Source organism: Microcebus murinus, chromosome 12 (assembly GCF_040939455.1).
Source record: "Microcebus murinus isolate Inina chromosome 12, M.murinus_Inina_mat1.0, whole genome shotgun sequence".
Lineage (NCBI taxonomy): Eukaryota > Metazoa > Chordata > Mammalia > Primates > Cheirogaleidae > Microcebus > Microcebus murinus.
In genome coordinates, this window is record NC_134115.1 from 51,944,690 (window position 1) to 51,967,975 (window position 23,286).

At 36.8% G+C, this 23,286-nt stretch overlaps 2 protein-coding genes across 8 annotated transcripts in view; one reads left to right on the forward strand and one right to left on the reverse strand.

Moving 5' to 3' along the window:
* The window catches only part of PLAA (phospholipase A2 activating protein), a 44,208-nt gene extending 42,966 nt beyond the window's left edge, over window positions 1-1,242 (reverse strand). Inside the window, exon 1 of one of the 4 annotated variants that reach the window (XM_076008780.1) lies at window positions 752-1,242. In XM_076008780.1, coding sequence (XP_075864895.1) covers window positions 752-900 — 149 coding nt within the window. In that variant the 5' untranslated portion in view covers window positions 901-1,242. Of the gene's footprint in view, window positions 1-496; window positions 668-696 lie in introns of those variants that run through there. The other 3 variants (XM_076008781.1, XM_076008783.1, XM_076008782.1) reach the window with 3 other exon arrangements.
* A 4,026-nt stretch (window positions 1,243-5,268) lies between these two features.
* Window positions 5,269-23,286, forward strand: part of IFT74 (intraflagellar transport 74) — a 91,716-nt gene continuing 73,698 nt past the window's right edge. The window contains exons 1-9 of one of the 4 annotated variants that reach the window (XM_076008785.1): window positions 5,269-5,446; window positions 5,938-5,989; window positions 11,024-11,162; window positions 14,390-14,525; window positions 15,856-15,904; window positions 18,332-18,430; window positions 18,600-18,660; window positions 21,109-21,168; window positions 22,504-22,565. In XM_076008785.1, the coding sequence (XP_075864900.1) occupies window positions 11,043-11,162; window positions 14,390-14,525; window positions 15,856-15,904; window positions 18,332-18,430; window positions 18,600-18,660; window positions 21,109-21,168; window positions 22,504-22,565 (587 nt within the window). In that variant the 5' untranslated portion in view covers window positions 5,269-5,446; window positions 5,938-5,989; window positions 11,024-11,042. The other 3 variants (XM_076008786.1, XM_076008788.1, XM_076008787.1) reach the window with 3 other exon arrangements.

Sequence of the window (23,286 nt, forward strand, 5' to 3'; positions counted from 1 at the left end):
AGGTCTCAAATTTCCTATTATAATCGGCCAAATCAGGGCTGAACCCTTGAATTTAGTCTAGACTAGAATTTTATCTTCTGGTCTTTCTTAGTCTTTTATTTTTTGAGAACATGAATCCCTCTGATAAATCCTTTGAAGGCAATGGGCATTGTCTCTCCTCAAGAAAACGGCTCATCCCATACAGCAATATAATATTTGTGCCGTTTTACCGCCTCCACTCTAGATCGTCACAGACCACAGACTAAAATTCTAACTTGAACAACGAGCAGAGGATTCAACGCAGCCTTTAACAACCAAGGTCTTCAAAAATTAAATCTGCGAAAAGACTACAAAGCAACTTATAAGGGGAAAAAAAGAGAGAGAACATACCAGATGCTTTCATATTACCTCAATTAGGAGGGTGCAACTGGCATCACTAAATTTTCAAGTCTAAAAGAAACTGGAAGATCATCGTCCAAAAACTGAAGCCCCAAAAGGCTTGTCCAAGGTCACTCACTTGTTAGTGGTCAAGTAAAAACAAGAAAGTAGGTCTCTGGTCCCCCAATCTGGTGCTCTCTTTCCACTTTAATCTCTCTACTTCTTGCACTGCGCGCCCAAAGTGCCAGTACTCTGATGATTGGGAGGGAGCGGAGAGCAGAGGGAAGGCTGGGAAGAGAGGGAGAAGGAAGGATAGACGGGGAAGGGTCACTCTCTTACCACTCGCCAGGAAGCTTGCAACACAGGCGAGGGCAGCACGGCTCGCAGCGCTCACCTGTCTGGGGCCCAAAGGCGGGTAGTGCGGTCTCGGGACACCGACACAAAGGCACCCGGCGGATAGAGGCAGCACACCAGGCCCCGCACGTCCAGCTCGTGGCCGGGGAGCGAGCAGCTCAGCCGGTACCTGGTGGCGCCGCTCGCCATGGCCAGTGTTGGTCTGGCGCCGGGGCCCGGACACCGCTCGAGATCAGTCCGCGGGGGAGACCCGGCGTGCGCCGGGCAGCTGCAGTAGAAGGGCCTGCAAGTAAGCGGCAGTCGGATACCGGAAGAGCCTGAGAGCCGGTGCGGAAGGGCGGCGGGGAAGCGGCGCGCCGAGCGGTCCGAGTGACACAGCAACCCTCACATGTACACCGGAATTCATCATCGGCCTCAGCCCGCCATGACGCTAAGCGTGTGCGTCCCGCCCGCTGAGGCTGACGCTGAGCTGCGGCAGCTTGCTTCTTTCCTGTGCTCTGGACCACTGGCCGAGGAAGGGAGAGCGATGCTCGACCTTTCTATCCTGACGTCTGAACCCCGAGTCTTATCCAAACCCGGATTCTTCCCGAGGCCGGGCCGAATTGTTTGTTGTACTTTCGGCCCGGGACTACAAATCCCACAATGCCGCGCGCCAATGGTTCGTGAGCAGCTGGCGAGCCGAACCCGGATATTTTAAATCTGGGTCCCCAGCGCATCGCACACCTCAATGGTTTAGTGAGATTGCTTGGTTATCTTACATTAAGGAATCCTTATCCCTTTTTCCCCAGAGTCCTCTGAGATTTTTTTGCAAGTTAACGTTGTTTTCCATTAAAACCTGAAAGCTTGAGGCCAAACTGGTAACTATTAATCGTTTACCTCCGTTTCAAGTACCTCAATCTCCTTGTTCTTAGCAACTTAAGACAGTGGTCAACGTCCATTCTATAAAAGTATGTTTGCTTTCATCTGGCGGCTTGTTGAAATGCCAATGCTGATTCAGTAGGTCTGGGGTAGAGCTGATAATGTACGTTTTTAACAAACTCCCGGTGATGCAGCTTTCTAGTGTAAAGGAAAATAAAAACCTCAGGACCTCCCAACTCTGGAGGATCAAGCCTGGAGGCTGAGTCCTGCAACACCCCTTTCCAAATGAATAGCTTTTACTAACGTTATGCATTAGGCAGATCCCCAGGAAAGGTAAAAGGCATAAGGCATCTACTAAGGACTGCACCCACAGATCATTCCTAAGAAAAAATCTTCATCCATTTGGGTTGCTATAACAAAATACCTTAAACTGGATGATTTATAAACAACAGAAATTTATTACTCATGGTTCTGGAAGCTAGGAAGTCCAAGATCAAGGAGCCAGTAGATTTGGTGTCTCATCAAGGTTCTCTGCTTTATAGATGGAACCTTATCGCTGTGTCTTCACATGGTGGAAGAGGCCTAAGAGCTCCCTTGAACCTTTTTAATAAGGGCCCCAATTCTATTCGTGTGGGTTCTGCCCTCATGACCTAGTCTCCTACCCAAGGCCCTGCCTCCTAATACCATCAACTTAAGGGGTAGGTTTCAACATATGAATTGTGGGGGGACAATATACTCAGACTTTAGCACTTTTTAAAGACAGTAAGGCAGACCTATTCAAGAAAGACCATGAAAACAGGTATAGGACCTACTGCAATGAGGTTTTGCATTCAGGGAGAGAGATTGAGCTCAATCCCAAATGCAGTGCAGCATATTCAAGTGGGAATTTATAGCCAAGGAGCAGGATGGGGATCAGTGAATAGAAAATTACTAAGATGAATCATCAAGGTTAAGGGAAATTCTTGTTAAACTGACTCAACAGAAGTCTTGCTCAAGGAATACTAGGGTGATAAGATACTAAAGGTGGTCGGATTCCAAGGATGGGAGACTTTGCTAAACTGACTTAGCAGGATTTTTGTTCAAATTGGATTCAATAAGGATAGACAGGGAAGCCCAAGGTCAGGCCTAAGCAGAAAGGACTGCTTTGGGCCTGACTAAAGTTTTAGTCACAGGAGAGAGTTTTTATAACCCCATTCCTGCTTTTTATAATTATTGACTTCCCTGATTCTACTGAGCACCTGCTTGACTCTCTTCCCTTATTCTCCCTCATCCTCCCTTTAAAATGTCCGGTCACCTCTGTACAAATGGAGGCTGAGTTCAGTTTACACTGAATTCTTTTCCCTATTGCAATAGTAAATTACGGATTAAAATCTGTCTTCACTACTTGAACTAGTTCTGGGCTTTGTTTATCATTGACAATGCAAATAAATATATAATTGCAAATTATAATGGGTGACATACAGTGTTAAAATGATTCAATGGGACCCATTAGCCCGAAGTAGCTCTACTGTTCTGGGTTCCTAAAAAAGGAAAATGAAACTTAAACCCAGCCAATGACAGGTAGCCAACTGCTCATGAGTTATATTGTCTTGAAGACCCCACCAGAATAGTCCTAATAAGGCAATTGTTTAAACTGTATTTATTTATTTTTAGAGACAGAGTCTTGCCCTGTCACCTAGGCTGGAATGCAGTGACATGATCATAGCTCACTACAGGCTTGAATTTCTGGACTCAAGTAATCCTCATGCCTCAGCTTCTTGAGTAGCTGGGACTACAGGTACACACCACCATGCCTGGCTAATTTTTAAAATTTTCATAGAGATAGGATCTTGCTATGTTGCTCAGGCTGGTGTGGAATTCCAGGCCTCAAGCAATCCTCCAGCCTGGGTCTCCCAAAGTGCTCGGATTACAGGCATTAGCCACCTTGCCTGGCCTAAACTTTAATCAATCAAATCAGTTCTGTGTTCTGCTTCTGCATTCACCCTATAAAATCTTTCCTTTCAACTACCTCTGGCAGAGACCCTAACCATTTATGATTTGGAGTTGCCCACTTCATGAATTGCTCTCTGCTCAAATAAACTCTTTAAAATTTCAGTAGGAAAAGTACAGGGTGCAGTGAGGATGTATAAAGGGGTAGGGGAGCCAGAGGAGAGTGGAACACAAATCTAGTCTGGAGTGCCAGAAACCTCTTTGAAAAAATAAATTTGAGTTAAAACTTGAATGATGAATAGGAACTTTCTTTTTTTTAGATAGAGTCTCACTCTGTTGCTAGAGTGCCATGTCTTCAGCCTAGCTCACAGCAACCTCAAACTCCTGGGCTCAAGCAATCCTACTGCCTTAGCCTCCTGAGTAGCTGGGACTACTGGCATGTGCCACCATGCCCGGCTAATTTTTTGTATGTATATTTTTAGTTGGTCAATTAATTTCTTTCTATTTTTAGTAGAGATGGGGTCTCGCTCTTGCTCAGGCTGGTTTCAAACTCCTGAACATGAATGATCCACCTGCCTCGGCCTCCGAGAGTGCTAGGATTACAGGCGTGAGCCACCGCGCCTGGCCTGTATTGATTTTTAATTCTTTGAAGGCAGGTGTAATAAGAGAATAAACCTTAATGTAATATCATGTGCAAGTTAGAAATAATGTGTAAAATAATGTTAAAATCCCAATTTGTATGCAATCTCATTTAACCTCCATTTAAAGACTAGAAGAAAGCATAAAAGTTACTTTATTAGAGAAGTGAGATTTGAGGTGATGTCATCTTCAACTTGTTTTGTTTTGTTTTTCAGACAGAGTCTCACTCGGTTGCCCTGACTAGAGTGCTGTGGCGTCAGCCTACCTCACTGGCAACCTCAAACTCCTGGGCTCAAGCAATCCTACTGCCTCAGCCTCCCAAGTAGCTGGGACTACAGGCATGTGCCACCATCCCTGGCTAATTTTTTCTATATATTTTTAGTTGGCCAATTCATTTTTTTCTATTTTTTTAGTAGAGACGGGGTTTCGCTCAGGCTGATTTCAAACTCCTGACCTTGGGCGATCCACCTGCCTTGGCCTCCCAGAGTGCTAGGATTGCAGGCGTGAGCTACAGCGCCCAGCCAAGTTTTTTTTTTTTTTTTTTTTTTTTTAAGATAATTCTTTTAAGAACACATTCCATTTATTTTGCAGCTTTCTTCACAGACTTGGGTCAAAAGAACACTGCTGAAAGGAAGCTTAAAGATGAGAAGCTTTCAGTGAAATGATGAGGAACAGAATAGGTGGTGCCAGAATAGCATCCATACTTAATGTTACATTGTATACGTTATGCAGTACTAATAGGAAGAAAAATTAACACTAATTAGGAGTAATAACCCCCAAAATAACTATGCAATGCTGCCTCCCACAGAATAATTTCTAACAAAAATGTAACCCATTTACAAGGTAGCAGACGTGAGGTTACATAATGATATAGCAAAACTTGCTACAGTTGGTTCAGGTAAGGCACATAGAGGTTGACCTGGTTAACAAAAAAACTAAATGTTCAACTAAAATGTTTTCTTCCGTTTCCCAGCCAACCCGCTGTTCTCCATGTCTTCCAGAAAAGCACAGAGGAGACACGCCGAAAACAATAGTTGACGAATCTCGCGAGAGCATTTAGCTCTCGCTCAGCTCGTAGGTACCAGAAAGAGAGGCAGAGGACTGGCCAATTGGGAGGAGGAACTTCCGCCATCCCGCCCCCGTTGCTGGGATACGTGGCGGCGCGCGGCCGCTAGTGGTTAGGCCTGAGGGCCAGGAGAGCTGTGTGTGTGCGGCAAACCTGGAGCCGTGAGTGGGCTAACCCGTGCGCTCAGCCTGAGGAAGAGCCCGAGCCGAGCCTTGCAACCGCCCTACTGCTGCGCCGGTGAAGGTGAGAATTCCGAAGTCACCTGTCTTCCTCCTTTCCTCCCGCGCCAGTTATCTTACCTTGGAGATACTGATCCGCTCCAAACAAAACAAATTCAAACGCTTCGGTTCTTAGTTGTAGGCTTCGGGTCCCTCGCCAGGCCAGGCAAGTTCCCAAGTCTGGTCGGGTAAAGGGAGCATAGAGACCACCTCCAACGGTCTCCTGAGGAGACGTGCCAAACCGAGACCAGCGGAAAAGATCCAACAATTTCACTGTGGGCTGAAGGATTCTACTCAAAGTAATACATTTCTGTTGGATGGTTACAGTGGAAGGGACATTTCTGTCTGTTGGTCACAGTGGGAGGACTTAGCATTTTTCTGCCTTCTCACATAGATGAGAACGGTTGGCTTAGGGAGCATAAGGATAATAATTAGGAACCGATGTTTTACATATAATATCTAGTAATCACAACAGCTCCTCAAGGTAGGGCTCATTGCTACACTTTTATCTTACAGGTGATGAAACGTTCTCTGAGGGGTTAAGTAAAGTGCCAAAATTATACAGCTGGTGAGAGCTACAGTTTATATTCCTAATCTTTTTGGAACCAAAGACCAGGCTGCCTCTTTGATTGTGTGAATAATTGCTTGAATAAACTCAGCGTTAGTGGAATATTTGTTTTTTTTTTTTTTTTTTTTAAGACAGAGTCTCGCTTTGTTGTCCAGGCTAGAGTGAGTGCCGTGGCATCAGCCTAGCTCACAGCAACCTCAAACTCCTGGGTTTGAGCGATCCTTCTGCCTCAGCCTCCCTAGTAGCTGGGACTACAGGCATGCGCCACCATGCCCGGCTAATTTATATATATATATATATCAGTTGGCCAATTAATTTCTTTCTATTCATAGTACAGATGGGGTCTCGCTCTTGCTCAGGCTGGTTTTGAACTCCTGACCTTGAGCAATCCGCCCGCCTCGGCCTCCCAGAGAGCTAGGATTACAGGCGTGAGCCACCGCGCCCGGCCGGAATATTTGTTATTAATGCTTCTCCTCTCCCTTTTCTTTCTTTCTTTCTTTTTTTTTTTTTTTTGAGACAGAGTCTCCTTTGTTGCCCAGGCTAGAGTGAGTGCCATGGTGTCAGCTGGCTCACAGCAACCTCAATCTCCTAGGTTCAAGCAATCCTCTTGCCTCAGTCTCCCAAGTAGCTGGGACTACAGGCATGTGCCACCATGCCCGGCTAATTTTTTCTATATATATTAGTTGGCCAATTAATTTCTTTGTATTTATAGTAGAGACGGGGTCTCGCTCTTGCTCAGGCTTGTTTCGAACTCCTGACCTTGAGCAATCCACCCACTTTGGCTTCCCAGAGTGCTAGGATTACAAGTGTGAGCCACCGAGCTGGGCCACCTCTCCCTTTTCTTAACCTAATGGGACTGATGTAATGGTAAGCTTTTTCCACTACAGTAAAGCAGTGGCAAAGAAAACTGGGTGAAATTTCGGTATAGTATAGATTTTCTCGACATTATCAGTAAAGCTGGAGTAACAGTGACTGATTCCACTGGAAACAGATTTTTATTGTATTAGTTTTCTTTTGTAAAAACCATCTTGATTGTAGACTTTGCCTTCCTTTTAAAATGTCATTTGACAAAACTACTTTTTCCATAGAAAATTTTCTATTGCTTTGTCTGCAGAGTTCAAAACAGCAAGGAAATAGAATCAGGGATTTAGGTAGGATGGAAGGATTATAAAAGTTTGGTGTGAACATATTCAAATGAAGTGATAATGGTTATCTGAATTTGAAATTTCCAATAAATAATTGAAAATTTAGAATTGGCATTCAGTTTAAAGGACTGAACTGTAGACATTGATTTATGAGCCATCTACATAGTTGATGTTAAAAGGATGGAAGATTGCAGAAAGAAGCAATCCAAGGATTGATCATGGGTAAAAAATGAAGCAAAACAAAAAAACAGAGAAGTAGTACTGGACACAGTATAGAAACAAAGAAACCATTTAGTTCAAGGAATGTTTTGTTTCATTTTTGACAATTTAGTAAATTTTATAATTGGGAACACCTTCATGTGGGAGGAAATTCAAAAGGTACCAAAGAGAGCAGAAAGTTTCTGCTTGTCACTGAGACAGATCCTGGGGATACATAAATCAAATGTAGGTGTGGCCATCAAGGGAGAGAAATGCTTAAGTAGATTCTTCCCATTGGTGTGATAGGTACTGAAATAGAGATGTGCATGGTAGAAAATAGAACAGGCCTGTAAAGTTAAATTGAAGAAGGTGTAGGGGTGGTTGTGGACTAGTAGTAGAAGGGTTCCTAGAGAAGATAATAGGCAAGATGTGTGTCAGGCAAGGGGACACTTAAAGAGACTGGTATAATAATCCACTTGAGTCAGTGATACTCTGAACTGGCCAATACTGTAGGGATAGAGAGAAAGATACTTGTTAAAGATTTTTGGACAAAATTGGTAGGACAAAAAAAAAAAAAAATCCAAAAAACTCAGTAGGACTATATGACCAGTTATGGGAAGTGAGGAAGAAAGAGAAATCAAGGAAATTTCTGACTTGTGTGACTAGGAAGCAGTACCAAGAGGAGGGGAAAATTTGAGGGATATGATAATGATTACATGTTTATTTAGAAATATTTAGAAAACACCTAAATGGAGACATTAAATAATTTGAATATAAACAACTCAACCTGAGTGGGAAAGATCTGGGCTGAAGTCATCAGCTTATTAATTGTTAAGTCCCTGAATGTGGATGAGGCAGTCCAAGGAGAACTTAGAGAAAAGAAAAATAAATTGTCGATAGTATCTTAGGGAATTCTGCTATTTAAGGGCAAATCAAGGAGACTGACAAAAGGGGGTCCAGAAGAGAAGAATGTCATGTAGATGGTTTCATGTGGAGTAGACACCAGTAGCAGTGGGGTGACATCCATAGCAATATCAGCAGGGGTGATTTGAATGAAACAGTGGCAAAGTAGAGATAGGAGATAGTGGAAATTGAAGTCGTAGAGAGTAGTTCATGTAAGCTGCTCTTAAAACAATTTAGCTGTTACTGAGATTCTGCTGGTGGGTAAAATAGAAAAATAAATAAAGAAAAATATGATTTAATTTAAAAAGAAAAAAACAATTTAGCTGCATAAGGAAAGGATATATGGGCTTGAGTTAGAAGTGGTTATAGGATTGAGAAATTAGTTTTTGAAGTTAATAAGAATTGAACGTGGTAACAGACTGAAAGGATAAAGTTTAAAGGTATCAGCAGGAGTGGAGATAATGCCTCCAAGGAGATGGGATCAAAAGGGTAGGTCAGAATAGAGGTAGATATTGAATGAGAAAAGGGATGGTTATTGAGATTGAATATTTTTCAAGGATAAATAAAATAATTTCTGAGATAAAGGTCCACCTAAGATTGGTGGCTATCACTTTGCAGTACTCCAATCTATACAGTTGTGTTATGTCCATCAGTAATGTTCAGCAATTCAGTTTGGATGTAAAGAAGGGTTTCTGATTTTGCCAGATGGGTTGGAGAAGAGTTTGAGGATACAAATTAATTGATGGTGCTCATGAGACAGTAGTTTCATGTAGAGAAGAGAGTCCTTGAAACTGCCCTTGTCAAGGTCACTAATGATTCCTTGGTTGGAAACTTCAGTGGACATTTCGGTTTTTATCTTACTTGAATTTCCAGCAGTAAATGGCATACTTAAACATTCATGTAGGCCGGGCGCCGTGGCTCATGCCTGTAATCCTAGCTCTCTGGGAGGCCGAGGCGGGCGGATTGCTCAAGGTCAGGAGTTCGAAACAAGCCTGAGCAAGAGTGAGACCCCGTCTCTACTATAAACAGAAAGAAATTAATTGGCCAACTAATATATATAGAAAAAATTAGCCGGGCATGGTGGCACATGCCTGTAGTCCCAGCTACTCGGGAGGCTGAGGCAGGAGGATTGCTTGAGCCCAGGAGTTTGAGGTTGCTGTGAGCTAGGCTGATGCCACGGCACTCACTCTAGCCTGGGTAACAAAGTGAGACTCTGTCTCAAAAAAAAAAAAAAAAAAACATTCATGCCTTCTCTTGGCATCTCTGACACACACTCCTCGTTTTTCTCTCTTCTTTCTGAGCCTTTATTTTCAGTCTCTTATATTAGTTTCTCCTTTTCTGTATGATCTGTATGTATTGACATTCTTCAGAACAGAATCTTGGGCACTATTCTTTTTTTCTGCATATTCTCTCTCTAGATCAGTGTCTTCATAACTTCTTTTGCATGACTTAAGATAGGACACACATTTGTATGTTACAGTCTAGTATATACATATGTAGATTTATATAAATATAACTGAAACAAAAATTTAATGAGACAATATTTACCTGGCCTATTATTCAGTAAACTATTTTTTCTGTTTTATTTCATGTTTAAAGCATATTGTTATAAACTGCCGAAGTGTTTTCATAACCCACTAATAGGTCATGACCCACAATTTGAAAATTGCTACTCTTAATTATCAACCAGAATTTTAAGTAACATTATATTCTGATGAATAAATGGGAGGGATGATGAACTGGAGAGAATGAATGAATGAAGGAAATAGTTTAAAGGCAAGTGTAGTAGGAATAAAGATGAAAAAAGAGTAGAAGGAGAGGAGATTAAGGTCAGAGAATAAAGTATTTATTGAGATCAGGGAACTGTGAAGCTAAAGTATTGGATGTTGGTTCTAGTATCTGAATGGAAATCATCCAGAATGAAGGTAAATTGGAATAGAGAAGCTGTGAACTAGGTACAAAAGACTTTAGTACAGGTGGAGGCGAGATTAGGGGATCACAAGATAACAGCAACCAGGAAAGATCAGGGCAATATGGTTGCATTCCCTTATCCTCAAAGGAATTAAATCCTGTTTATTTATTTATTTATTTATTTATTTATTTATTTTTTCTGCTAAGTCTTCTTGCCAGTATTGTTTATTTTTTTAAAGATGCGGGAGAATAATGTTTTGAAAGTGACACTGTTGAGCAAGGAGAATGCCACCTCCTTTGCTTTGAAATTGTGGAACAAGAAGCTAAAACAGCCTTCACTACTGAAAGCGTTACCTTCAGGGGAAGGTTAAAGTGAAGAGTAATAGGAAGTACTTGTAAAAAGCTTGAGAATTTCCTCGATGCTGTTAGCAAAAAATTAAAATAAATGAAAAAAAGAAGAAAAAAGTTAAAAAAAAAAAAAGATTGAGAATATAAGAGAGTTAATCATGGACCAGAAAGCACAGAGAAAAGATTGGGAGAGAAGAAAGACACCAGATATGTCAGGAGAGAGAAGGCTTACCAGAGTATAGGATGAGAACATAAGAGAAATAGATAACTACAGGGGCTTGCATTTTGGTGGTAATAGGGAGATGAGGAAGAAATGCTGTTGTAAATGACCTCATATTTCTAAATGGAACATTAATGTCAAATTTGAACAAAGTTAAAGCAAGCTAAGGTTTGTTGTGTTACCTGGAATGCCAGTTTGCAAGAAAAATCATTGTGAATTTAATTTTTGAAGTAAGGATATGATGGATCATTAGCATCTTACTATAGAAGGCATCAAAGGAGAATTGAACTATTTGTTATTTCCAAACAGGAGTTAAAGTGAACAAACAATGGCCAGTAATAACAAATCTTCAGTACCTCGCCCTGTTTCACGAGGTGGAATTGGGTTGACAGGAAGGCCTCCTTCTGGAATACGACCCCCATCAGCTAATACTCGAGTGACAACTAGCGTAAGTTTAAAACAAATTTGTTGAATACTTGTGCATGTATTCTGGTAGAAATTGGAAATCCTCTGTATAATAAGAGATTCTACTTTGTTGTTCCTTTATTCTATATGCATATTGTTATATATTGTTTACTTTTGGGGAAGCATCTAGAAGGATAAATGTGGGAGAATGTTTGAAAGACATTTATTGAGGTAAGATGCCTGTTCTTGCGGATACTTTTCTTAAAGCTACAATAATTTAAGTGGCATAGTGTATTGGCCAGAATAAAATGAAGTAGAATAGAACAGAAATAAAATCAAGCATATATAAGAATTTAGTTAATGATTAAGGTTGTGTTTTACTTTAGTTGGAAAATCATGGTATATTCAATAGAATATTCCAATAACTGGTAAACTATTTGTTTAAAAATAATTTTGATCCCTCCCTCACACCTTTTATAAGAATTTTATATAGCTTAGAAACTTGGTATTTTACAAGTGAAACCACAATGTAGGAAAACCTAGGTAAGTATTTTGTATAAACTTGATATGGGTTAGGTCTTTCTATAAATGGTGGAAATACCAAGTACTAAAAAGGAACGTATTTTTATATTTGTATATTTAAATTTGCAAAAATGGAAAGCACCATAAAAAATTAAAAGAGAGGTGATATACTGGAAAAATATATGTCTAATATGTGTACAGTTCAGAATCTTAAAATGAAAAAGCAAACTTTTCTAATTTGTAAGAGCTCTTTCTATATTAAGGCTATAAACCCTATGCCCAATCAAAATTTCATGAGATTTCTTCTGGAGGGGAATATCATTATAAAACTTTTCTAAAATTCATCTAGAATAACAAAACAAAAATGAGAAGTAGTATAATACTCTAATACTCTGAATGCCACAGCAATCTAGAAATAAACTCTAGTAGATGTTAAGAGCTTGTTGATGCAAGAGAGAGAGTGTCATAAATCAATGAATCAGTAAGAGAAACACATCACATTAGGAAAAGTTGGATGAAGTTTATAAATTGACCATTCTAAGCAAAATATTCTATAAAGATAATTATTGCATTTTCACTATTATTATAGTAGTAAAAATTTGGCAACAAACTAAATGACCTTATGATAGTGAATCTTAAATTGTCTGCTCCTATAATAGGTTATCAGGTAGTCATTAGAAATTATTTTCCAAGAAACTCAAGGAAGTGATATAATACAATATTAAGTTAAAAAAGCATTGTGGTATCAATTTAACATACCAGTGTACATTTATGCATACATACAAAGGAAGAAAATGGGAAAAAAATCAATACACTAAAATATCCATAATTTCTCTGATGTTCACACAGATGCTTTTGACTAACTCAGAAGATGCATAGGGCCAATACTCAAGCTCTGACATTAGACTAACTAACTGCACACTACAGATAATGCTGGGTCCTGTATTTAACTCATAAGAAGAGCATCATTTTTGGATGGAATAATCTTTTTAAAGTCAGGTTTTCTTAAAGTTTTCAGATTTTTCTAGAGTTTCAGATAATATTATCACATCATCATCAACTTAAACAGAAATGATTTTTCTAAAGCCTTCATAGATATGGTACTAAGCTAGGGTATCTTTTTTTTTATTCTAGTAAGAATTGATATTTGTTAATTGACTATAAAAAGAATCTGACATTTATGGGCCACCTAAATTTGCCAGGCACTTTACCTATTTAATGTTTGCAGTTTTGAAAATAATAATGCTTGTAGTAAAACATAAACAATGGAGAAGTGTCAGAGTTACTTTCTATTCCAGCTATAGCCAGTGTCAACAGTGTGGTCTGTATCCTCCAGACTTTTTTTTCTGTGCATTTACAAACACACAAACACATATGCATGTATAGTTTGTATGGTTTTGATTTATTCCAAAATCAGTATAGTGCTATATACATTGTTATTTATCTTGTCTGTTCCTTTTGGTAATATATTGTGAATATATTTCTATGTGAATATATATACATCTACTTCATTCTTTTTAATGTGTATAGTTTTAATTTATACTTTCTTCTCTATACTTTCATTTGGTAAAGGAAAAAAAAATAGTACATAGTATGGTTATTTGAGTAACTCTCACAATTATGTTTGCAGAAAGCCAAAGAGGAAATTGTTCAGAAGTTTTACCCAGGGAGAGATTTAGCATTCTCTGCTAAGATCACTCAACATAACCCTGAACGTATTTCATTTGAATTTATAGTTGACATTGTTCCTGTGTCCAATACATTCTCTGGAATGTATGTTGCTGCTGGCCCCCATACCCAAGTAATTGTCAGAATCACTTAAGAACTATGTTGTCTCATAGGATCAAAGGCTACTAGCTAATAGAATTAAAAACTCCAAAATGAATGGCAATGATTATATCCAACCCCTATCTAAAATTTCTACTCCTATCTAATCTACTACTTTACATTTTGGTAGAGAGGGGAGAAAAAAAGAAGAGGGTAAGGAAGATAAACAGAAAAAGGAGGGTAATCTTGGAACAGTTTCAAGTAGTCTTTTATATCTTCCCATACCTGTATATATTATATGAACTGACAAGAAGGGAGTATTTTGTTCTTTTGTCCTTTCCTCTGGGTATGTAATGTTACATTAGATTTTGTAGACCTGTAGTAGAGACTCATGATAAGTAAAAATTCGAATACTTGCTGAATGATATAAGCCTGTTAGTACTTAAATGGCCATCTTGTGATGGAATTATATCTAATTTTTTTTTTCAAAATGAAAATTTTCTTATTTTTTCCTGATTTTAAAGGTAATATATACTCATTGTAATAATGCTGAAAACACTAAATTGTATAAAGGAGAAAATGAAAATCAACTATAATATCATTATTACTGTTTTTTATGATTCTCTAGACTTTTTTCTACAAAAATAGAATTATAAATGTTCTTTTATAAACTACATTTTACATACTGCAACTTGTTTTCATTTTCTACTGTGGACATTTAGCTCCTTTCCGGTTTTGAGGTATTATAAGTAACATCTACATATAAAATTTTAAATTTTAATGAAATGTATTATTTAATATTCATAGAATTTTAAAATGAATAATAGTATTTAATATTTTAGATGTTGAAAAAATATAGGAATATTTTATAAATTATAGAGAATTTTGATTTTTAAAAAAATTCTCTTTGTAATTGTATAGTAGTAGAAGCACAGTGGTTTTTTTCACTTTACTAAAAATGAAATCTTGTTTGTCATTTAGGTGCCACCTGGCACAGCGAGACCAGGTTCTCGAAGTGGTCCCATAGGAACAGGTGGAGTTTTGTCTTCTCAAATCAAAGTTGCTGATCGTCCTGTAACACAACAAGGTTTGAGTGGAATGAAAACTGGGATGAAAGGTATCTATTTAGGAAGATAAGTATATTTTATATAAAAAGTATTACAGTAGCATATTACTAAATCTGAATTATAGCCTATAAGAATTATTACATGTAATTATAGCATGTAATCAGAATTATAGTATGTAATTCTTATTCTTTGATTCAGAAAATTGTTGTGAGGGGCCGGGCGCAGTGGCTCACGCCTGTAATCCTAGCACTCTGGCAGGCGGATTGCTCGAGGTCAGGAGTTCGAAACCAGCCTGAGCAAGAGTGAGACCCCATCTCTACTATAAATAGAAAGAAATTAATTGGCCAACTAATACGTATATAGAAAAAATTAGCCGGGCATGGTGGCGCATGCCTGTAGTCCCAGCTACTTGGGAGGCTGAGGCAGGAGGATTGCTTCAGCCCAGGAGTTTGAGGTTGCTGTGAGCTAGGCTGACGCCACGGCACTCAGTCTAGCCTGGGCAACAAAGTGAGACTCTGTCTCAAAAAAAAAAATTGTTGTGAGGGTTAAATAACAAAATGAATGTGAAAATACATTGTGAACTAGAAAGCTATATATAAATATAAAAGCTATTTGATCTCCATATTTTTGAACATAGAGCTTTGCTATAACTTGAAGAAATTTGAAATAGTTTTGAAGAAAAGCTCAAGATTGAAAATTAGATTCCTAGGCCTATATGAAAATATTCTGAAATACTTTTTGGTAGTTTCTATATCAAAATGACACTATTAGAATGTCTGTGTATTTATGAGAAGTGAGTCAAGAAATGTTACTTCTTTCTGATAACTAATACTCTATTATAATGCTTAAGTAAGGAAATGAGGCTAGCACATAGATTTATGCTGAATCTCCCGTTATGCCTCTCTGTATGTATGTTTAGACAAGCGTATAGTACGTTGTATGGTATGATTCAGAAATTTGGTCTGTGGTATATATAACCAAAGCATGGTGAACTCTTGTATAAAGAGTTTTTTTTTTTTTTTTTTCTGTATTTGTGACAGATGATTTATCAGGATTGAAGATATTCTTCTTGTACAAAATTAATTATAGGATACGTACTACTTTTCATAATATAGTATGTCATTCCTTTCAGGAGACTTAAATTTTCTTTGTTATAATACTATTTAGCTCAATAAATATTAAAAACCAATTGATTATTTAGAAATGTTTGTTTAATAATCATCAATGATGTGAAAAAATGAGTTGATTATTCTTGATTTATTGGGGCATTCATGAGGACTATCTGAGAATTGTGGAGTGTAATTCTGGTTGTACATTGGATTTGCTATTTTAGTAGCATTTCAAAACTGAACACTAACATTTAAAAAAAATTTTTTTTAGGTCCCCAAAGGCAAATTTTAGACAAATCCTACTATCTTGGGCTTCTTAGGTATGTTTAATAAACATGTCTTTTCTATGCATGATCATGAAGGTTTTAGCTGTGGTACTTACCAAGATAATTAGGTATCTGTTGATTTCTAAGAATTATTTTGTATTCTAACATAATGTCTGGTAAATTTGGCTATGTTGCAAAATACATGTGATAATATAATTAGGTTGAGATTTCTAATTTGATGTATTTGCATGTATGTGAGCTATTTATTTTATCTCAGTCCATTTGTGCTGCTGTCAAAAAGTACCTGGATAATTTATAAGTAATAGAAATTTATTTCTTACTGTCTGGTGGCTGGAAAGTCCATGATCAAAGTGCTAGGAGGTTCCGTGTCTGCATAGGGCCTGTTCCTCATAGATGGCCCAGTCTACACATCCTCATGGTAGAAGAGTGGAAGGGCAAAAAAGGGCCTACCCAGTTTTCTCCAGCTATGCTATGCTATGCTATGCTATGCTATGCTATGCTATGCTATGCTATGCTATGCTATTCTATTCTATTCTATTCTATTCTATTCTATTCTATTCTATTCTATTCTATTCTATTCTATTCTACTCTACTCTACTCTAGCCTATCCTATTCTAAGCATCTTGTTCTGTTGCCCAGGCTGGAGTATAGTTGCACAATCATAGCTCCCTGCAACCTCAAACTCCTGGACTCAAGCGGGCCTCCTGCCTCAGCCTTAAGAGTAGCTGGCACTGTAGGCCCATGCCACCATGTTTTGTTTAGAGACAAGGTCTTACTATGTTGTCCATGCTGGTCTTGAACTCCTGGCCTCAAGCAATCATCCCACCTTAGCCTCCAAATTGCTAGGATTACAGGCATGAGTCACCATGCCTGGCCTCTGCAGCCCTTTTATAAGGCACAAGTTCCATCTGCGAGGGTAGAGTCCTCATGGCCCAATTATGTCCTAAAGGCCCCACCTTTTAATACTGTTTCCTTGGGATTACATTTCAATGTAAATTTTGGAGAAGACCCAAACATTCAAACTATAGCTTATTTGAAGTTCATTTTTTTATGGGGTACAATGTACATTATTTGGATCATGGGTACACCAAAAGCCCAGATTTTACCACTATACAGTATGTACTTGTAATAGATTCAACTTGTACCCCCTAACTCTATTAAAATTTTAAAAAAGGAAAAGGAATAAAACCACAAAAAATAGAGTTCACTTTTTTCATCTAATGATAAGAATGATATTTTATGCTTTTTAAAATAATTATTCTGAAATGTATTATTCATATCATTAAAACATCATCAATTACTTTAATAAGAAAGGGCAATGTGTATACTTATTTATGATACATTAATCAGTGCAGAGTTTTACATAAATATCTATTTGGTCAATTGCTACAAATGTGGCCTAATCTTAATTAATTTATATGCTTTGTTATATATCTTTGAGTAGGTATCTCTAAATTAGGTACTTTTTTCTTATTCTCTTCTTACCTTTTTCTCTGCTCAAATGTCCTACTGTCCTATCTCCATTTTCCCCATTTTACTTTATTTTCTTCATGGCTCATCATTTGTATCTCTTTCTCTCTTATTTCCATTTCATTTCATCCATCCTTCCACTGTACCCTAAATGCCCTATTTTCTTTCTTAGCCCTTATTGATTCTTTTGTTTCTCAATTACCTGGTTCCTTTTGAGTTTCAAATTACTAGAAGGCAACAAAGAAAAGTAAAGGTTTTCCCCATCTGTCCATAAAGCTAAGATCAGTAAGAAAGATAGTAAAACCATCAGTTATATGGTATCTCTGATATTCCACCATTTTTTAATCAAAAGAAGGAAAGGAAATATAGCTATTCCTCATCATTTCATTGCCTATGTTCTCTAGGATTTGTGCTTCTGTGTCAAAGATAAGTTTTAGCTGTTTGCGTAATTGGTCCTCAGCAGTGGTTCTCAACTGGTGGTGATTTTGCCCCCAAGGGAACATTTGGCAATTTCTGCACACTTTTTTGGTTGTAATAACTGAGGTTAGGGAAAGGTGCTACTGGCATTCAGACTTGGGATGCTGTTAAACATTCCACAGTGCACAAGATAGCTCCCACCGTGAACCACAAAGTCCTTAGTGCCACTGTTGAGAAATCATGCTCTAGAGGGTAGCAGAAGCTGTGAAGATAGCAGTTAGATACCTATGTCTGTGTATGGATTGTGCTGGTTTGACCAGGCCTCCATTCTGGTTCTTTTTCATCTTTCTTAATGAATAGAGACTCTATATCAGTTTCTATCATCAGTTGAATAGAATAGGAAAGGATATGCCTCATTCTTAATGAAATAAACCACTTAGACTTTTTTTTAGTGAGTTTCACAAAATCATTTATATTATTGTTACACATTTATGGAAAGTAAGTTTTGTTTAACTATAAAGAGTCTTCTCTGGATTAGAGGTATTGCTGATTTTCTTATTTCTTTTCAATTAGAAGTAAAATAAGTGAACTTACAACTGAAATTAATAAACTTCAGAAAGAAATAGAAATGTACAATCAAGAGAATTCCGTATATTTGTCATATGAAAAGAGGTGAGTAATTTTGCAGTTAAAACATACAAGATCTTTTTTATGTACTCATACTACTGAATAAGTATTCAAAACTCATTCAGTATTTTGTACTTATAATACTGAATTTGTACTTATCCATTATGTTCATATTGCTCATCTGCTTATTTACGTATTTATTTTATGCTTGCAGGGCTGAAACTTTAGCTGTTGAAATCAAAGAGTTTCAAGGACAACTAGCAGATTACAACATGGTATTTGCTCTTTTCTGAGAAAGTTTCCTTGAATATTTTCATTGCTTTTTACCACTTTAAAAATATATCATTTTAAATACTAAATAATGCATACATACATATTTATTGTGAAAGATTGAAATCATAAAAAGTACAGAGAATAAAGTATCCCTTTCCTTTCTCCCTCATTTCCCTCTCTAGAGGTAACTTGTCTTAACAGATTGATATGTATTCTTCCAGTATTTTTTTAAAAAATACATTAACTTATATATATATATATACACATACTTTTTCCTATTAAAATAATAATTTAAATAATTTAAAAGTAGCTAAAATTCATTGGCATTAACAATGTCAATGCTTTAAAAACACATTTTACCTTTCTATGGAGTGTCATTATAAAATTTTAAGAATTATTTAGTATACAGATTACTTCCATACATATGTGTTATTCAAAATAGTATGTATATTCAGTCAAAATAGAGTATATAACATAAACATAGTTCCACCAAGGATGCTTCTAAATGTGGAATTTCAGAAGAAACAGTCCTGTGGGCAGTGTTGATAATGGCCTCAATCCTTGGGGTGATCTTGGCCCCATGAAAATTTCTTGTGTCAGAATTTTCTTTCTTTCAACTCCTAAAGTGCTTTAGGCAGCAATAGTTTCTGGATTTAATGAAAGAGACAAACTGTTATCTCACTACTCCTGTCAAGAAATAGTGTTACATTCATCTTCTACAGCTATCTTAAAGAAAAAAAGAAACAAAAAAAAAAAAAAAAAAAAAAAAAAAAAAAGAAATAGTGTTACAGAGCATGGTGGTATGTTCCTATAATCCCAGCTACTTGGGAGATTGAGGCATGAGGATTGCTTGAGCCCTGGGAGTTTGAGATCAGCCTGGGCAACATAGTGACACCCAGTCTCAAAAAAAAAAAAAGTAGTGTTAGATGAAGTAAGAAATATTATACCATAATGGTTAGGTAAATTATGATATTTTGATATCATTATATTGTATTTATCAATAAAAATTTTTGATTATAATATATTACAGTTCTTAAATTTGCTGGACTACACAATGCCAAGCATTTTGTAGGGCCTAATATTCAGTGGGATTTTCTTTAATAAGTGATGTTCTGTTTTAAATATGAGAAAAATAGTTTTTATAAGATGAAATGATAATTCAGTGAAAGGGATTTTTAGTTATGCTGGAATGCATTAGGTAAATTACTTCATATAAATATGTTAACATGTAAAATATGCTGTTTTAGGTTTAGTGAGCTATTATTAATAATACCTGATACAGAGAAAGCACTTAGTTAGATATCTGACATATACATAGCACTCAATAAATGTTAGGTTTTACTAGCACTTATTATTTAAATCACAAGTGAACAAAGTGATATATGCTAATATATATTACAGTAATAAAGCTGAGTCTTTTAGAATCAATTGTACTTAAATAGTTTGCTTTTAGTAGACCCCCTGTTCAAATTCTGGCATCACCACTTGCTCAATTTCTCTGTTGTTAAAATATGGATAATAATATGTACTTCCTAGAGTAATTGTAAAATCTAAGTGAGTAAATACACACAACAGGATCAGAACAGTGTTTGACACAAGGTAAATACTCTATGTTAGCTATTGATATTGTTGCCTAACTTTTTTTTTTTTTTTTGAGACAGAGTCACACTCTGTTGCTTGGGCTAGAGTGCCCTGGCGTCAGCCTAGCTCACAGCAGCCTCAAACTCCTGGGCTCAAGTGATCCTTCTGCCTCAGCCTCCCGAGTAGCTGGGACTACAGGCATGCGCCACCGTGCCCGGCTAATTTTTTCTATATATTTTAGTTGGCCAATTAATTTTCTTTCTATTTTTAGTAGAGATGTGGTCTTGCTCTTGCTTAGGCTGATTTCGAACCTCTTACCTTGAGCAATATCCTCCCCTTGGCCTCCCAGAGTGCTAGGATTACAGGCGTAAGCCACCTTGTCCAGCCGTTTGCCTAACTTTTTGAAGTAGGCTTACTAGTGTCTTCTATCTGTGCTTTACCGTGTTGATTTGCTTTTAATTTTTAGAAGATGAAAATCTTTTTATATTTTCACCAGTGTAAATTTGTAAAGCTGCTAACACTCCTCTGTCCTGGGGAAAAAATAGTGACAGATCTTCCCCAAATTTTTATCTTTTCTAGACCCTTCTTTATAAGCTCAGCATCTTTTTAGAGCAGGCAAAGCTCTAGAAGGTGGGATTTGCAGGAAGAATAGTTTATTACTGCTCACTTTTCCACACTAAAAAATATAGTTTACTTATTGGCCAAGTGCATAGTATATGCTTACTTATGTAGGTAAATGTTTGTTTTAATCTTAGAAGATAAAATAATTAGAAGTATTAATACTTAAAGTACTACTCATTATTTGTAAGACTGAATACTTATATTATGAATTATAGAGAATTAATGGTTTTTAAAATTTTTGTTTTTAGTTGGTAGATAAACTTAATACCAATACTGAAATGGAAGAAGTAATGAATGATTACAACATGGTAAGAAAATTTATAGATATAAATAATAGATCCATATAAGCCATATGTTCCAAAACAAAGCATTTATATCTAGAAATAGTTTTATAAAACCTTAGTGACCTTTGAGATATGTATTACTGTGTTCCTAAATGTGCCACTATTATATGTTGAGCTATATATTATATTATATGTTGAGCTCCCTTAATTGTTCTTTTTAAATTTCTTTCTGTTGGTTGGATGTTTAGTGTCTATCTACAATGCTGTGTTTGCACTCAGCATTAAGAGAATGCCATCTACATGTTCTTGTCTATATTAATTTATAATATTTCTGGTTTAATTTTTGCATATATGGAGCTAAGTACTCAATGGAGATAAATGGTACCTTTACATAGTTTTTTTTTTTTTCTGGCATATTATGGGGGTACAATTTTAAGGTTTCAATAAATGCCCTTTCCCCCCACCCCCCACAAGTCTGAGTTTCCAGCATGATCATCCCCCAGATGGCGCACATCTCATTCATTATTTACATAGTTTTTGTAACAAAGGGAGAAAAATAAATAGATATAATGCCAAACATATACTAACTTTTCATTGGTAAATGAGAATTTATATTCAATGTTCTTAGAATAATTATTTGGTAGAAAACAATAAAATATGTTAAAGCTAGGTTATTTTGAGTATAAACATTTTGGTGAAAATAACATACTACTCATAACTTAGAGCTTATAATTAATTTACCTGATCAAAGACTATTTATTCTATGAAAACATAGAATTTATAAAATGACTTCTAAGTTTGGGGTTCTGAAGCCATGATAATTGAGTATACAAGAGAATTCACAATTAAAAATTATATTTTAATTACAGATATAAAGTAAAAAGTTCTTTATGTGTTTTGTCAGTTATTTGGGATAAGTCAATATTCTATGCTGACTATGCACAAGTAGAGTCAACACGGAGTGTGCTCAGGTCAAATCCTGAATGACTTAAAAATAAAACTTGTGTTGGTTCTGAATTCAACATATTATTAATCAAATATTTATTGAACACCCAATAAATTCTTGAAATGCTGTTTATATAAATTAAGTCTACATTGGATTATTTGACAGATTACTCAAGAACAATGACTGTTTCTGGTGTGAAATTACAATGCCTGTTAAAAAGACTATTTCTTTTTACCTGCTATTGTTTGTTAAATGAAACAATTACTGTATGTTTTTTCTCAAACGTTGCATGTGGCATTAGGATTATTATAATAATTTCTAATTTATTTTATAACCAGAGTAGCCTTCAAAGAGAAAGTTCGGTTTAATGGTTATTTTTTAATCACTAACTTCTGTGTTAATTGTTTATTCAGCTTAAAGCTCAAAATGATCGAGAAACACAAAGTATGGATATCATATTTACTGAAAGACAAGCGTAAGTACAACTCATTTAAAAATCAAACAGATCCATTAATGAGCTTTTTTAGGTAGTTTAATTTATGAGTCATTTATTTTCTTACAAATTTTAACTGTTTTCTCCTGTTTTTACTTTTTTGCTTGTTTTTTCTTTTTGAGATAAGAACTCACTCTGTTACCTGGGCTAGAGTGCAGTGGCATTATCATAGTTCACTGTAACCTCAAACTCCTGAGCTCAAGTGATCCTCCTGCTTCAGCCTCCCTAGTAGCTGGTACTATAGGTGTGCGCTACTATGCCAAGTTAAATTCTTCTAATTTTTTAGGGATGGGGTCTTGCTCTTGCTGAGGCTAGTCTCAAACTCTTGGTCTCAGGCAATCTTCCCACCTTGGCCTTCTAAAGTGCTAGGATTACAGGCATGAGTGCCTGGCCCTTCTGTTTCTTTTTTTATTTCAAAAAGTTAGATATTTGCAATACACATTTGATTTATCTATCTGTTATCCTCATTTACCATTAGAAAGCTAAATTCTGAGTGGCCGGAGGATTACGTGAGGCCAGGAGTTGGAGACTAGCCTGAGTAAGAGTGAGACCCCATCTCTATAAAAATAGAAAGATTAGCCCAGCATAGTGACACACACCTGTAGCCCCAGGTACTGGGGAGACTAAGTCAGGAGAATAACTTGAGCTCAGGAGTTTGAGGTTGCAATGATCTATGATGACTCCACTGCACTCTAGACCAGGC